At 42.6% G+C, this 17,666-nt stretch overlaps 1 protein-coding gene across 1 annotated transcript in view; it reads right to left on the bottom strand.

Annotated features, from left to right (window-relative positions):
* Positions 1 to 16,776: 16,776 nt before the first annotated feature.
* The window catches only part of LOC142156791 (A-kinase anchor protein 1, mitochondrial-like), a 38,567-nt gene continuing 37,677 nt past the window's right edge, over positions 16,777 to 17,666 (bottom strand). The window contains 1 exon segment of the mRNA XM_075211181.1: positions 16,777 to 17,114. Within this exon segment, the coding sequence (XP_075067282.1) occupies positions 16,844 to 17,114 (271 nt within the window). The 3' untranslated portion in view covers positions 16,777 to 16,843.

The following is a 17,666-nucleotide window of genomic DNA, read 5'->3' on the forward strand; positions in this document are numbered from 1 at the left end:
AGTTTGCAGGGGTTAAAAGTGATGGGAAAAGGGATCATAGTAGAGTCAACAAAAATAATGAAAATACAGAATGGGCCTTTATTTCTAAATATAATGAATCTTCTACAGCAATAAGAAAGATATTATGCTCTAATTATTCAATACTAAAACAAGATCCGGTTTTGAAATCTATTTTACCAGAAAAATCAATAGTGGTTTTTAAGAAAGCAAATAATTTAAAAAATCTATTGGCACCAAGTTTTTTGAAAAGACATTCGCAAATAAAAATAAAAAAGACATGTGATAATTCTGAAAGTAGTGGTAGTTCTATGATGGAAACACAATCAAAATGGTTTGCCTCGGTTCCAGATGGTTCTTATAGATGTGGCGGAATCAGCTGTATAACCTGTAAATATATTAGGAATAAAGAAATTTCAGTGGAAAATATAGAGTCAAAGAAAATGTATAATATACGCGGTTTTATTAACTGTAATTCTTCTTATGTAATTTACCTACTGAGATGCAGTTGCAACCTATATTATGTAGGTCGTACGACAAGAAAACTTAAACTGCGGTTCAATGAGCATAGAAGAAATATTTTAAAGGGTTTGAGATCTCACAGTGTGTCGAGACATTTTTGTGATAAGCATGATAGTAATCCAGAAGGTCTCTCTATTACTGGTTTGGAGTGTGTTAAACCTACAGCAAGGGGAGGAGATAGATATAAAAAATTATGCAAACAGGAGGTATACTGGATTTATCTCTTAGATACATTGTACCCTGTAGGTTTAAATGAGTCTCTTGAACTTAATGACATCATATGAATGGGTTTATTAACAAACTAGATGTCTGCCTATGTAGTGATTTCTCTTTTTCCTTCTTTTATTATTTAATATCTAAAATATAGTTTTTTATGTTCTATTTCTGCCTGTCAATAACGGTAGAGTCTGGTTTCTATAACATCTTTGAAAATTTTTAAAAATTTTACACCTTTCTGATTATAGTCTAATGTTTATTAAACTATGGACCTATTAAATAGCAATTTTTGCCAATGTCAATTCATTTTTATGTTGGAATGTCAGTTAAATAGAATAATATAGATAGATATATATATATATATATATATATATATATATATATATATATTTATAAAATGGATATGTGTGTAACTTGATAAATACTATGTATATATATGTGTAAATATATGCATATATATATATATATGTGGAGGAACAACTAAGTGTATGTATACTTTGTATGCTTTAACAAGAGAACATCACCACATATGAAAAATGTCAACTTGGAAATATATGTAGATCTTTGTATATATATATATATATATACATATGCTTTTTCTAATGGATATAATATCCTCTACAAGTATAGGGGCGAAACACTCATGCACGAATTACAAAGGGTTAATTTTTTACCAGGTGTTAATTGTCTGCAATTTGCTGTGGTCTTAAAAGACGACCGAAGTCAGTGTGAAACTTATCTCTGAGGAAATCGCCTATATGGGGATGAAACGCATCAGGTGAACAGCAAATAATTTTAAATTATTCTTGTGGACTTTGGATCAGTGCCTATACCAGTGCATCTTTTTACTTACCGTTCACCTTTATTCTTCTGGTGAGTCCCGGAGGAGACGGGGACGCACTCCTATGACGTCAGTCACCAGCGGGACCGCACGCTAGTGTTTGGAGTTGATGTGGTGAGATTAAGAGCTATACACGGAGCTCCGTATAATATCTACATCTAGAAGAGGAGGATCCATTTTGGGTACACAGTACATAGTACATATCAAGGTACCGGTCTTGTAATACATCGCCTAATTGGTAAGAGACTTTTTGTTACCTTTGACATTCCGTATTGGATCTCACCAGTTATTCCGGAGTTGGACCTCCCAAATACATCACTGTATTCTCCATACTATTATCCCTAACATTAGGGTTTGGATATCCCGTGAAAATCATATCACAATCTCTACACTTATAGAGTGGAACGGCTCTTATACAGTTGCTGGACTGGTATACATAATATCTGGTTGGCGGGTAGGTGCACCTACCTCGCTAATAATTGGTTTGGCACCGATAACAGCCCACATTGGTTGTACCTAATATGGTTTTTTTTTTATATGTTAGAATAAACTATTTTTAAATTATATACTTTGTGCATGAGTGTTTTTGTGGCAGACTCGGACATACCACCGCACACTTTGGTTGTTATATTTATCTATTTTTGGGGTGCAGATCCCCAGCGTTGGTACCGAGTCTGAGCAGTCATTTCAGTACCGGACTAAGTTATATATTTTACTGGGTCTGTCTCGACTGCTGAGTTTAGGTCTGGAACATTGGCGGCAGAGTCGAGGAATGCAGTTGAAGATGGAGACAGCCTGACTGCAGCAGGCCAAGCCAGTTATCTGAAAGAGGAGTGTTTCATGCAAAGCAGAAACAATTTCAGCGTCAAGGGTTTGGTGTATTAGGTTTGAACGAGGGGGGTACAGGAGGAAAGGAGAGGGTGAAGGAGAGTAGGAAAGGAGAGTTTGAGAAGTCAGAAATAGAGCATAGGTGGGAGAAGAAATCTGGTGGCGGCAGGATCAATGTGGTTGTTAATAGGTATATTGAATTCACACAGGATGGAGAGATGGAGGGAAGGTCAGAGGATAGAAAGTAGGAGTCAGGCCACAAATATATCCAGGAAGGGGAACAGGGAGAAGACATGACTGTAGTGGACCTCAAAGGAGGAGAATGAGATGGAGGATAAGGAGGAATGAACTAGAAGGCACAGCAGGGTAAGAGAAGGATGCCCACGTTGCCATCTGGATGGTCCCCAGGACTAGTGAAGAGGGAAATTGAGGGCTCCTGTAGGAAAAAGCAGCAGTAGATGTGGCGTTGGAGGAGGAGAGCCAGGTTTTTGTGATGGCGAGGAGGTTAAGGGATTTGGAATTGAAGAGATTGTATATGGAAATTATTTTATTGTAGATGGATCTGGCATTCTAGAGAGCACAGGAAATGTCACGGGCACTAGGAGTTTTACCCAGAATTCACCAGATGTAGCCTTACTCACCAGAGGCGCAGAGTCTAACACAGTGGCTGGTCTTCTCCAGGAACTCCCGCAAGGAAGTATGGGTTTTAGCGGCTTCCACTGTGCAGGCCGCGGCCCCCTGGGGAGTATGGTGAATATACGGTACAGCTAAGCACGATAGATACACGGCACTACTTAAACTGGATGGAAGAAGGAATGTCAATGATATATATATATATATATATATATATAAATATAGTCTCTGAGCAGTAGAAACAATAGTAACACGGCAGAATGATGAGCAGTAATGATAGGAGGAGAGAGTTCCAAAGTGCTTAGCACGCAGGGAGCATTAAACAGGCAGATGCTTGACAACTGAAGAAAGTCTATGCAAGCAGCCAATCATACAGTAATAGAAGAGTCAGCGACTCACAGCTATTACTACAGAGGCACAATAGAACTCAGTCCCGAAAATAGGTAAAATACAAAGTAATTAGAGTAAGCTGCACCTGGCAGGTATTACCACTAGCATGAAGTGAAGACTTGTCCAGGGGCAGGTAGAATATAAGTTAGCCTGAAGCAGTCTGCGGCTGGCAGGTATTACCACCGATGTGAAGTGAAGACTTGTCCAGAAGCAGGCAAGATACAAAGTAGCAAGGAGCAATCTGCGGCTGACAGGTATTACCACTGATGTGGAGTGAAGACTTGTCCAGGAGCAGGTAAGGTACGAGGTAACAAGGAGTGGTCTGCGGCTGGCAGGTATTACCACTGATGTGGAGTGAAGACTTGTCCAGGAGCAGGTAAGGTACGAGGTAACATGGAGCCGTCTGCGGCTGGCAGGTATTACCACTGATGTGGAGTGAAGACATGTCCAGGAGCAGGTAAGATACGAGGTAGCATGGAGCGGTCTGCGGCTGGCAGGTATTACCACTGATGTGGATTGAAGACTTGTCCAGGAGCAGGTAAAATACGAGGTAGCATGGAGCGGTCTGCGGCTGGCAGGTATTACCACTGATGTGGAGTAGAAACTTGTCCAGGTGCAGGTAGCGTCCACAGCAAACAGGTACCATAGGCAGGAACAGGAAACTCCTTGGTATCTCAAGAGAATGAGGACCAAGAACAGGCTAAGGTAATAGGGCAACAGGTGTCTTAAGTAGTGAGGAGCAATCAATTATCCAATGAGGATAGGAACAAGGTTTTAGCAGTCTGTAGGTCTGCACATGCGCAAACCTCTGGTCAAGATGGCGGATGGCGCGGGGCAAGACAGGCGCCGGCAAGAGAGAGAGAGACCCATGTCTAGAACTAGAGGAACTAGCAGTCCGGTGAGTGACACAAAAGGGGAGAGAGTGAGGAGGGTGGAGGACGCAGCTGCATTTGACCAAGAGTCATAGCTGGGTGTAGGGGTGTGGTTAGACAGAGGGAACTAAAGGGTGAGGAGATGGCCATAAAAGCAATGTAGAGGCAGTTGTAAAGCACAAGTAACAACAAAGAGACAAGCAAGTATGTGAAAAATATAATAGAGAAAGATAGGGTAGGAGTCAAAGACAGCATGACAATGACAATTAGGCAATGACAATGAGGTAAGAAAATGGCAATTAAAATGGTGTAGAGGTAGAGACAAGTTATGACAATGGTGAAGAAGCTGAGATGAGGTATGACAATGGTAATAATACAAATACTATTTAAACATTGATGTGGTATGACAATAGAAACAAAGATAAGGTATGATAATAGCAGAAATGAGGCATGACAATGGTAGTTAGACAAAGGCAATTAAATCAATATATTTGCAGTATTAAGAAACTAGTTGAAGTGAAGAAATTAGCAAGTTTGTGGGAAGCAGAACAGCAAGAGATAGGGTATGTATGGGTCAAAGACAGAGCTAGAGTTGTATAGCAGACAGGGCTGCCATCAGAAATCGTGGGGCCCAGTACAAATAAAACAGGCAGGGCGCCCCCGATGAACGGCCCCACCCCTCTTGGTGAATGTCCCCCCCGTCCCCGTCCCCCCCAAAAAAAAAAAAAATTAATTTATGACATTAAGGGAGAAAATAACTATTATCTCTCAAGAAATACAGCTTAACCCATTATCATACTTGGAAGCCTGGTCTCCTACAAAATTCAGAGTAAAAAAAAATGTGATAATAAAATATCTTTAAAATATATTTACCCAGATGTTGCAGCTGGTGCTCCTTATTCTTACAGCGGCGGCGGGAACATCAGTGTGACATCAGGTCATACCACACCATCACTCAGGGGCTGATTGGGAACTTAGAGTTGCCCTGGAAAAAATTCTGTAAGTGGCCTCACATGGGCGGGACCAAACAGTGGGCTGGTCCAACACAAAAGTAGGCGGGATTAACTTGATTATCCATAACCACATCAGTTATCAGTTATCAGAGGCTAAGGGAACACGCAGTGGTAGGCGGAGTCCCAGTAAGCAGACACAAAGGAAGGTTATAAAGTATTGTGCTACACCCCAAGTATTTATTAATGTAGAACTGAAAACTGCCATGTAAGAGGAGTGTGACTATATTGTGTAAACAAAAAGACATTTGACACACCGCACAGACAGGCCATGCCAGCCTCCTATCTATAAGAAAATCATTCATTCAGAGGTCCCTCTCCCCTTCCTATACCATCAAGCATTGAATTCTGACTAAATTGCTCCTCACGTGTGCGAGTATGTGGTAGGTAAATTATATCATAATCTACACAGGGACTGATATGCATGAATAAAATGCTGGTGTTCCATACAGATATACAACATGTTCCTAATATTTAAACCATATATTGTACGCTTGCGAGCAGGGCCTTCCATATATTGCAAGCTTGCGAGCAGGCCGTTCCATATATTGTAAGCTTGCGAGCAGGGCCTTCCATATATTGTAAGCTTGCGAGCAGGGCCTTCCATATATTGTAAACTTTTTTGATTTACCCAGTTTGTTTATTACTGTGTTTGCCCCCAATTGTAAAGCGCTATGGAATATGTTGGCGCGATATAAATAAATAAATGATGATGATGATAAAGAGTTAAAATAATAAGTAAATGCTTTGCAGAAAGGAACTGTGAGTTTCCAAATTGCCTATTTTTGTGTGGTTTACAAGCCAGCTCTTGTTAGATGTAAGACTCTATATCTAGGAGGTGAGTGCATTTGACAAACTGCAATTTAATGGTGTTTGAAGTATAGGATATGCATACAATGAGGTACACTTGACACTGAAACGCAGGCTTAAATGTAGGAGGGCATCTGGACATGAGTATTCTATTACATGATCTCCTTAGGGGGAGTCCAGTTCACTTGTTGTTTTTATTTCTTGATTATGTGATCTCAAGAAAAAAGAAGATTGCAGGTAAGTATTTAGATAGCCCCTTCATTACAGGAATAATTAGGGATACAATTTAAATAAAAAGCATTATGAAGATATATTAATTATTTATTATGGCATCAGAGTGGGCACTATCATTTATTAAGGCAACAATTGAGGACTGTTTTTTATTATGGCCTCAACAGGGGAACAGTTGGTTATTCCAATTACTAAGGGGACATAAGATTTAATTTATTACCATGGTACCCACAGGTTAGGGACACCAAGAGGTGTCCCTAACTTGTTCAGCATTGAGCCAGTCAACTCAAGGTGGTGCGGCCCAATTGTCTGATCTGGCCCACCCTAGAGGACCGGGCCTAACGTTGAATAGCTGGGCTGTTGCGGAAGGAAAGGGTTGGTGTTTCACTAGGTATTTATTTAATTTTCACAGTCCTGATAGCAGGGCCGGACTGGGACTAAACATCAGCCCTGGCATTTAAATTACACAGGCCCACATTAGGTCTAGTAGGAAAGAAACCGTCGGCGCCGAAGATGGCATGACCACATTGTGTTGTGGGTGTGGCCAACATGGGGCATTGATACATACATTATAATAAAACATTACATTTATTACGCCCTCCAAGCCACATCTCGCCATCCCCCCAGGCATATTGTGACACCCCCCAGCCCACTGTACTTATCTATGCTTCTGGTGCTGCTGACATCTATAAGGGTGGGAACTTCCTGTAGAGTGAGCAGGGAAGCTCTTTGTCTCACAAGATTACCAAATCTTGTGACACTCAGAGCTCCTCGGCTTCCTCTGCAGACTGTGTCCTAACCAGGGACTGGGAGCAGCTATCCGCTCCCTCCTGCTAACCAGAGCTGGATTATCGCTCGGGGGGCACGGGGTATTTAAGACAGGGGGCCCCTAGTATGTAACATGGTTAACATTTTAGACAAATGTTAGACAAATACACAGGCAATACTGTGTGCAATACTGTTAGGTGCATACAGCTCTACAGTGTGAAGTGGGACTTACCTCCCAACTGTCCTTGTAATCGGACCAAATCTCACTAAATGAGACAGTCACCAAAATTCGTGACTGCCCCACCAGATTCAGGACAGTTGGCAGACAGTCCTGCTCTCTCCTACCTGTTCTTGTCACTTTAACCACCTGTGGCTGCTGGTGTCTTTAGTTGCTGCCTGTCTGGATCCTGGAATGCTGGAGGCTCTATTTGGAAAAAAAATGGGTACATGTAATTTAGAAAACTCCAACCAGCCCTGGTGTTTAATCAATGCAACCCATGTTTTATAATTAGGCCTCCCACCAGCCTCAACATTAAAATACCAGTATTCAGTTTAATAAATAAACCTATTTACCTCCCTCCAAACAACCCCAGCAATAAATGAAATAGCATTTACGCTTAAGAAATATACCTTTTTCCCGCAACCATTACTGGCATTAAATAATTCATATTCACATTTACTAAATAGATGTTATTTTTTTTCCAAAACAGCCCCACTTTCAATTAATAGCCCCTAAATTAAATTAGGAAGCTTGTGACTGACAGGCTGTCAGTGCACTGGTCCTGTGTTGCCAGGTCCATACACCGCCTCTCTTCTGACGTGGCAGTGTCAACCGAAGGCTTGACCACTTGTCCCTCTTGCTGATCATCCGACATGTTGCTCTGTAGCTGGACCAGTTCTGAAAAGAAATAGATATGTAAATGACCGAGGTAAAAGACAAAAGCATACATCAGACACCAGATTTCCTTCTTACCATCCAGATCAGTGCGCTTCTCGCCCAAACTCATGCATTTGAATTCAGCCAGGCTGCCAATCTCAAGAGCCATTAACAGTTTGTTGATCTTGGCGAGTTAGAGGGTACCTTCTGGGAGGTGGTAATACTGCCAGTGCACCCTGATGTCATGCCCAAGGAAGTCTGACACCTCATCCAGTTCTGTGTCGTTTAGGTTGAGGACCTTCAAGAGAGTGGCAATGTGCTCTCGAAGCTTCATAGAAGACAACGTGTGGGGATGTTTGGCCCCACACTCTCAGGCAAACAGTCGTATGCAGTCAGAGCCTCTGAAGTGTGACAAGGCAGCTGGTCTGGTGAACATGTAGACATTTTGGATATCCACTCCACACTCTTTACTCTTCTCTGCGAGAAGTTCCATTGCAGCTTTCATGGCTGGTGTCTGCAGAATGGGGACTTTCTCCCTTGTTTTCCCTGGATTTCAATGCGAGTGAAGTGCCGACAGAGCTTCCTCTCAACCACGGAAAGCGCTAGAGTCACATCTTTGTGGAGACTCGAAGTATCTTTTGAGGAGAAGGTAGTCAGCAACATTTTGGAAACCTCCCATTCCGTTCTTCGATTGAACCTGTGCAAGGATGACTTTTGCAAGCAGTGCCTAGTGGTTAACTGTAGGCTCGGCTGATAGACCACTTCAGTAGGCTTGCTGCTTCTTATCAAGGTACAAGTGCATCTTTTTCATATCTTCCGTGAAAGGTAAGAGCTGAGGCATATTCCACTTGGATCCCTAAGAGGTTTCAGGGCAGCCAATGAGATCAACTCGTTCCATCTCGCCTCATATATCTTCCTGAAATTTCGGGTGTTTTCAACCGCAGCAGTGCAGCCCTCCATCATGGCTCAGCACTCCACAATGCTCACTATCTTTTGCAGGACGTGCTGACCTTAAGTGCCAGCGAGGGCATCTTAAATGTACCTGTCTCCTCGTCATAGTCAGCTACCAGCTTCACAGCGTCTCCTACTTGCAGAAAGTTCGATGGGGTGGCAAAGTCGCCCATTTCTCTAAGCTTCTGACGGATGTACTCATGCATGCCAACATCTGAACCGACCCGGTTGAAGTGATGCTGTCCCATCTGCAGCATGATGCATCGGTCACTTTTGACTGAGAGTAACATTTCATCCTCGGTCATCTCGCTCAAGAGCTTCCAAAAGCCACGACTGATGTCAGGTGGAACAAGCTGAGCAAAGGCACACAGTGGCTAGACTCTGTTTTTGCCAGGTGTGAGCTTGTTGCCCCTTCGGTTTAGCTTACATCTCTTCATGTGTCGCCACGGGTATTTCCTTGCAAACAAGCCTTGGCAGGCGGCACAGTGCATGAAGCTTTCGGCATCCTTCTCTTTGTCTGGCAGTTCGCACAGGACCAGAATGGCATGGCCTGCCCTCATTGCCTCAGCGTTGTGTGCAAAGTTGCCCCTATTGCGAAGACGTGCCAATTGCATGCACCTTTCTTTCCAGTGCTTGGGGAAGTTCATGGTCCAGGCTAATCCAGTCTCCTTGCGGTGAACATGCTCCATCTACCGGGCTATTTTTGCCATACGCCCTGGAGCCATCACTGTTTCTGGATAGCGTTTGAACAAACACTGCGCTGTCTCACCGACCCTCTGTGTTTAAAACACAGCTGCCAGAATGTTGAGAATGGTCATACATAGAACTCATCTCTGGGTACCTGCACTTTGCTCCACTGGTGGGTAATGGGGCATCACCAGTGGTGTCTGAACCGCTCTCCTCCAAAGTGTCAGGGGCATACTCATCTCCATTGCTCCCCGGGCTATAGTCGGAGCCACCGGTGGGCTCTGTCATGCTGCACTGTCCCCGCTTTACCTTCAGCAGCAGACGGATGCGACTGTTTGGTGTAGTAAGCACTGGATAGCTGCAGTCACTTCCTCTCCCTGCTCCTGCAATACATATGGATGGTCTACTGACCTCTGGTGGTGGGATGCACACACACTCTCCCCTCCATATTGGACACGAACACTTTTGCATATCAGTAAGGTCTCCTGCATTGATTACCCTTGTTGAGCTATAAATTCACATATTTCCTCCCACACAGCCTTTAATAGGCAACATCATGAGCCCGCTTACATTAAATATCCCCCACCATCAAATTAATAGACTCAACCATCATCCCACCAATAAATTAATAGTTCCTACACACCATTTAATGATTAACCGCCCACCCCCTGTTAAATTATTAACTCGAGCCTCTACCCACATTACATTAACCTCTCCTCCTCCCACACTGACCATCTTCTATTCTGCATTTCAGAGGCAGACACTCGTGTGTACCCAGGGCCGTAACTAGGGCTGTGCGACAGGGGCGACCGCCCAGGGTGCAACGGTGAAGGGGGGCGCAATTTAGGAATACTTCAGGTTAATTTGGTTCAAATTGAGAGCTAGGGGGGCGGCATTTGTCTTTCTCGCCCCAGGCGCTAGAATTCGAAGTTACGGCTCTGTGTGTACCTCTCTCGGTGCAATCACATGTGGGACGGCGCGCATGTCAGGAGGTTCATGTCCCACGTGGTACACATAAGTGTGTGCAGTACATCTCATTAGGATGTGCACCCAGGGAAAACTAGAGAAGGCGCGTGTCTACCACGATCTAGGTATCATATTATACCACACAGTAGTGCCCCAATTCATACAATACCAAACAGTAGTTCCCCAAGTTCATATTATGCCACAGTAGCATCCCCAATTCATGTTTTTTTCATGTAACACACAAATACTTGATAGCTTATTTGTACACTGAAATTTAAAGTCTATATTTGTGTGCTATGTGGTGGCCGAGTACTTGATGGGATTCCCTTCCCTTCCCTTGTCCTCCAGACACGAGTCAGGTTCTTTTTTATTCGGACATCCGGTGGTCAGGAGATAAATACTTCACTTTTAATCTGCTTATAGATCACTTTGTCCGATTTTCATTCTGTCCCTATTTTTCTCTCTCAGTCTATGCAGACACAGGGATCTCTCTCAGTCTATGCAGACACAGGGATCTCTCTCAGTCTATGCAGACACAGGGATCTCTCTCAGTCTATGCAGACACAGGGATCTCTCTCTCAGTCTATGCAGACACAGGGATCTCTCTCAGTCTATGCAGACACAGGGATCTCTCTCCGTCTATGCAGACACAGGGATCTCTCTCAGTCTATGCAGACACAGGGATCTCTCTCCGTCTATGAAGACACAGGGATCTCTCTCCGTCTATGCAGACACAGGGATCTCTCTCAGTCTATGCAGACACAGGGATCTCTCTCAGTCTAGGACAGGGGTGGGCAAACCTGTCCTCAAGGGCCATATCCAGTTCATGTTTTTAGGATTTCTGTCTGTAGAAACAGGTGGGATAATTACTGACCCAGCCAAATAGATTAACTCAGCTGTACATGATTAAAGAAATCCTAAAAACATGAACTGGATATGGCCCTTGAGGACAGGTTTGCCCACCCCTGGTCTATGCAGACACAGGGATCTCTCTCCCTCAGAAGTCTAGAACTTTCCTCTTCCCACTGCCTTCTGGGAGTTCACAGTTATTACCAAACTCAGTGGACTTGTTGCTATGCCACACACTCCTCCTTCCTGTTACTCCCGGCAACCACCAACCACTCCCAACTGTCACTTCTCCCTCAGGAAAATATTTTTTTTTATTTTTTTTTAAATCTTTATAAACATTTTTTACAATTAACAAATTAAAAACATATAGATACACCCCAGGGTACTCAGATTTTGGGGCACCACAGCTACATGAACCAACAGCCAGTATTTAACTTATGTGCAAAAAATCAAAAACTAATTTGCACCCCTTGCATTGCTACATGGTATTGTCCACAAAACTTAAGTAAGAAAACTTACTCAATTTCTTGCCTAAGTTCCTTAATGAATCAGGCCCATTATCATTACATAAACAGCTCTGTTTTCTTATGTGCAAGTTAACTCACCTCTGGAGTCAGCACACAGACCCTTCAGACAGAGCTTTCACATACAGTCTTCCATTTCATATTGTTTGATTAGAGGAAATGCTCCTGCGCCACCAGTAATTTGGGTACTTGTATTTTATAGCAGTCTCTAGAACAATCTTAACTTTGCCTAGTTGTCTCTAGTATACAAGTGTGTTTTGTGTGATGGGTTGCATAAGAAATTCTGATGGAAGAAATACTGACACTTATCACACCGGTTAATATGACTGGGGCGGGGGTGGGGTTATACAATTTTTATTTTATTTTTTTACACTGTATACTGCCGGTGGTTCAGTGTCTGTATAGCTGCTGGACCCGCTGGCATTGCCATTTTAATGTCGGCATTGTGACTGTCACTATTTTCACTGTCAGCAATCATAATGTTGGTATTTTATCTGTGTCGAGGAAATGGAAATACCAGCATTTAGCCTGTCGGCATTTTCATGTTGGCAGGATAAGTATTTCTTCCGGAAATATGACTACTACCATGTGTGATAGTGATGAGAATGCTCTCTCTAATGCCTAGCGGTAACTAAAATATCCTCTCTATGGTCACTAGAATATCCTCTATATGGTCACTAAAAAAAGAGAGGGAGCAGTCAAGGCTGATGCCCAGGCAGCAGAGTTGTGGGACAGAAGAGATGGTGGTGTGGTTAAAAGTGATGGAGAGATCCAGGTGGGATGAGGATCTAGACGGAGGTAAAACGATGAGTTTGGTTTTTACAATGGTAATTTTAAGAAAGAGTGAGGACATCCAAGAGGAGATGGCAGAGAGGTAGTCAGGTACACGAGAGAGGAGGAAGGGGGGGAATCAGGAGATGAGATGTAAAGTTCTATACCATCGGCGTAAAGGTGATACTGGAGACCAAATGAAGTGATGAGAGCACCTAGGGAGGTAATATAAAGCGAAAAGTGTAGAAGTCGGAGATCAGAGCCCTGTAGTACTCCTACAGGGAGGACGGAGGGTGGGGATGAACCAGACGTGCATCCAGTGGAGAATGAGCAGAGAGAAGTGACCCCTGAATTTAACAGAAAGGAGATCATTAATTACATTGGCCAGGGCAGTTTCAGTGGAGTGGAAGGGGCAGAAACCTGATTGGAGAAGGTCAAAGAGGGAATTGTCTGAGAGGTGACTGACTGGTGAGGTGGTTGCAGACAATTCGCTTGAGTAGTTTAGAGACATAGGGGAGAAGTGAAATGGGGCGGTAGTTGGCGAGAAAAGTGGGATCAAGTTTAGGTTTTTTAAGAATTGGAGATATAAGAGCATGTTTAAAGGAGAAGGGGACGATGAGAGACAGGTTTAAGCTAAGTAGGAGTAGACAGTGGGTGAGAGGGAGCGAAGAAGGTGAGAGGGTATGGGGTCCAGGTGGCAGGTAGACATGGGAGAGGAAAGAATGAGGGAGTGGACTTCTCCACCCGAGGTAGGGCAAAAGGAGCACCAAAATTGGTTGTTGTAGGAAGGAGGAGCGAAGAGGGTGGTAGGAGAGGGGAGGGAGGAGGAGATGTCAAGTCTGATGGCCTCAATTTTGGAGGAGAAAAAGGAGGCAAAATCTGTAGCAGAGAGGGAGAGTGGGATAGGAGGAGGGGGAGTGGGGAGGATAGAGATACATGTGGCAAAGGGGCAGTGGGGATTAGAGGACTGAGAAGAAATGAGGCACTTAAAGAAAGATTATTTTGGTGAGGGAGAGGGCAGAGCATTAGGAAGGGAGGATAAACTTAAAATGAAGGAAGTCAGCCAGGCAGTGAGATTTCCTCTAGAGTTGTTCAGCAGAGCGTTCACCACTTTATAGAGATCACAAGAATAGTCTGCATTGAAAGCTAATCACATGCATTTACTTGATTATAACTTTTGACATATAACTTTTTTATTGGCTATGTTAAGCCACGCTCCCCTTGCTTATAGATCCAGGATGTTGGCGAATGGGCTAAACTACCGTATATCACTGTGTGTGGCTAAAGTTAGCATTAGTCCATCAACATCCCTCCCATAGCTACTTCCCTGAAATTTAAGCCAGCAGGATCTAAACTTATCATCGAGGGTCCAATAGCAATGACTTGCCACCATAGCAAACTTTTGAAGCGACTCCTCAGCTTTAAATCTCCATTTTACACACTTCGTCAAGATCTGCTCTATCCCCGAAAAATTTCCCAATGCTTCAATAAAGTTAAATTGTGTTCAAATGACAAGTGATTTCATTTTGTTTGCGAATAATGCCACCTTAAGGAAACACATAGCATAGTGTCAAGTGTGTTTCCCAAAGCATATTAAAATTATCTGCAATACCTTTTCCCTGCCACCAGATGGCACTTTAAGACAATTATACTATGTATGTCAGATGAATGGAAAGTACTCAGCGCGTGTGTACTGTGTTTCTTGAATCCGATATTCTGATAAATAGATGAATCTGCAGCGGGTTTTTATTTTTTTATGTATTTTTATTACAGTGTTGCCTCTGTCATCTCAGCAGAAGTAAAAAAATAAATAAACACACATAAACAATGTTAAAATAAACTATAATTGAAAAAAAACCTTGTTAACCACTTTATTAAATATAAAAAAAAAACTATTTTTTCTTTCTTGCTCGATCTCTCCTATTCAATGGTGCGTATTCAATTGGCCGCGTTACTATCAAAAGTAACGCGGCTTGCGCACTATTACCGTCATTATAAAATCTGGTAAGCCTCCCCCCCCCCACGACAAAAAGGCCTAACGATCACCATTATATAATAAAGCCAGAATTAACCAGCAGAACCCCCCTCACTTGCAGTCAGTTACAAGCACTGTGGCAATCAGGGGAGCGCTGGCAACTTTTAGCCTGGGGGGCAAGACTCAGCAGTCTATTAGGAACATTTTAAAAGAAAAAAAATGCAAATAAAGTGTTGAAAATAGTACCTTATATCCACGGGAGGTGACTGAAATGTCGACAGTCAAAATGTGTACACCATGTGTACACAGTTAAAATGGCAACAGTTAAAACGTGTGTTCATAATGTCGACACAATTGGCAGAATGTGTATGTGTTCATAATGCCGACACAGTTAAAATGTAGACTTGTAAAATGTGGACAAGGTTGTACAGTCAAAATGTAGACAAAATAAACAGATAGAAACAACTTAAAACGCCAATACAAGACATTAAAATAAAAAAAGCCACTAAGGGTAAAAAATGATGTGCCCCCCTCCCATGGCTACCAGGGCCCAGGGCATGTTGGTACTTGGGGAACTTCAAGTGCCAGCATCCCCTGGCACCCAGGACCCACTGGGACCTGTAGTTTACCAAGAAAAATTTCAGACACAAGTGTAGTGCTGGCACTTGAGGTTCCCCAAGTACTACTTATGACTGTTGACACTTTAACTGTCGACATTATAAACACATATTATTACTGTTGACATTTTAATTGTGTTGCTATTGTGAATGTCGACATTATGGTCTGCCCATGGTTAAGAAATATTGTATACTGCGGTCGCTGTATTGTCCGTTCCTGATTCACTAGGCGGAGCTGAGATTCCCCCCTGGAGACCCTGATACAGATAAGCTGGTTTTATATTATTTTCTACCTGAGAGCAGTGTTTGCATTGGGACGTCTGCCGTATTCAAGAAATATTGTTTACTGCGGTCGCTGTTTGTCCGTTCCTGATTCACTAGGCGGAGCTGTGATTCCCTCCTGGAGACCCCGATACAGATAAGCTGGTTTTATATTACTCTCTGGTACGCCTTCATCTATTGATTTGTATTATTACCTGATGAACTGCATTATTCTATACACCTCCTGTACATTCCTGTCCCTTGATGACAATTGATTGAAGAGTTGTAAGCTGTGTCACAGCGGCCTGGCAAAGCTTGTATAAGTTGCACTTGAACTTTTCTATTCCACCCTGTTATCAGAGTGGAATTCTGCACGTTCATGTTTGATATGATTGGTCACTCTGTCTTGCATTTGGATTAAGACTGGATTATTTGTATATCTTGTTGAATACCAACCCAGAGATTTGAACTGAATCCATCTGCTTATTTACATTTTACCCACCTTGTTCAGCATTATCTGTCAATATCACCATTGCGCCTTCGTTCTGTTGTACCTATGACATTTTATTTTCGGCCTTACCAGCCAGAGTTTTGAAGGAAGGCTGCCTCCTCACATGGAAGAGGTGTATATGTGGGATTGAATTTGATTACTTTACTTATACAATACTGTCTTCAGTGCCAGTGTTTACATCTTGCTTTCTACATATATATATATATATATATGTTTTATCAATCATTGAAGTATTACATCGTGCCTTGCCTCCTTATTCTGAACCTAGTAGACTCAGCATCAGGTCATGTACAGGCCTGCTCTGACTATCAGACCTGTTACTACCAGCACCGTAACATTATTCTGATTAAAAAATACTATGGCACCAGATGTATTAACAATCTAAAATTGTCCTCGCCCCTTCAATTATTGAGCGGTGCAACCAATAAAACCCAACATAGACCAATAAACAGCACAAAGGAAATATAGAAAGTTTGATAATGTGGATAACTAAATGAACAATATTAATTTATATAAAAAATATCATCTTTATTCATATTCAGTTAAATGTATGAACTCAGTACTGCAAGGTACATGTTTAAAAAACAAGTAAAAAAATATATATATATATTTAAGAATATAATAAAGAGACACAGGATCTTTGTTTACATTTTTATTATATGAAATATCATCATATATTTATTTTGCAGAACAGTGCAAAAGTTTGTCTTAAAAAATATAAAGGGCATTAGGATGGTTAAGAGCTGTCTATCCACTGTGGGAAGACTCTTTCCACAAGAGTCCGGTTAATGGACACCACCTCATCAGCCATCATACTCCATAACTGGGCAAGTGGAAGTCCTGTCGCACCATCATAATTTGTAACATGTGCAGGCAAAGCTGTGCTTCTTGTCATCTCCTCTGCAGCATCATCTACCTCTGTGGAAAAGTGATCCTCATCTGTGAGTGGAATCACATTGTCCAAAAGAACTTCTTCTCCCTGGAAAGGGAGTGACACAAAATCTGACCTCATCTCTCTGTGTAACTCAATCTGGACTATCTCATAACCACATACATGCCAACTTTTATTAGATTTCTCCCCCGGGAGATCCGGGGGAAAAGTTACCATAGCTAATGATGCAATTAAGCCCTGCCCCCTCCATTCACTGCTGTGTATTTCGGCAAATGTGGGAGCTTTGCCTACTCTCCCCAGGAGTAATTCGGGAGTTAGGGAGAGTAGGGAAGTATGCATAACCACCATAGTCTACATATCATATCTCTAGTTCCTCAGAGTCACTGTAGTAAGCTACCACCTGAGCCCTCCACCAAGTGTTATCTCCGATGGATGCTGCTCAGATCACACCAACCTCTACTGGAGTGGATAAGGTTGGACTTCCAGACTGTGAATAACAGAGAAACATTTGCTGATCCAAGTCACAGAGCACAGGAAATATAGGGCGAGTATGTTGTTGTACAAACATGTGTCCTGCGATCACCACATTCACCACAATCACTGAAACTGTTCCACCATCTGGGTGCTAATATGGAGCGCTACGCTCCCTCTCCCATCTTGGTAGTGG

The sequence above is a fragment of the Mixophyes fleayi genome, chromosome 1 (genome assembly GCF_038048845.1).
Source record: "Mixophyes fleayi isolate aMixFle1 chromosome 1, aMixFle1.hap1, whole genome shotgun sequence".
NCBI lineage: Eukaryota > Metazoa > Chordata > Amphibia > Anura > Limnodynastidae > Mixophyes > Mixophyes fleayi.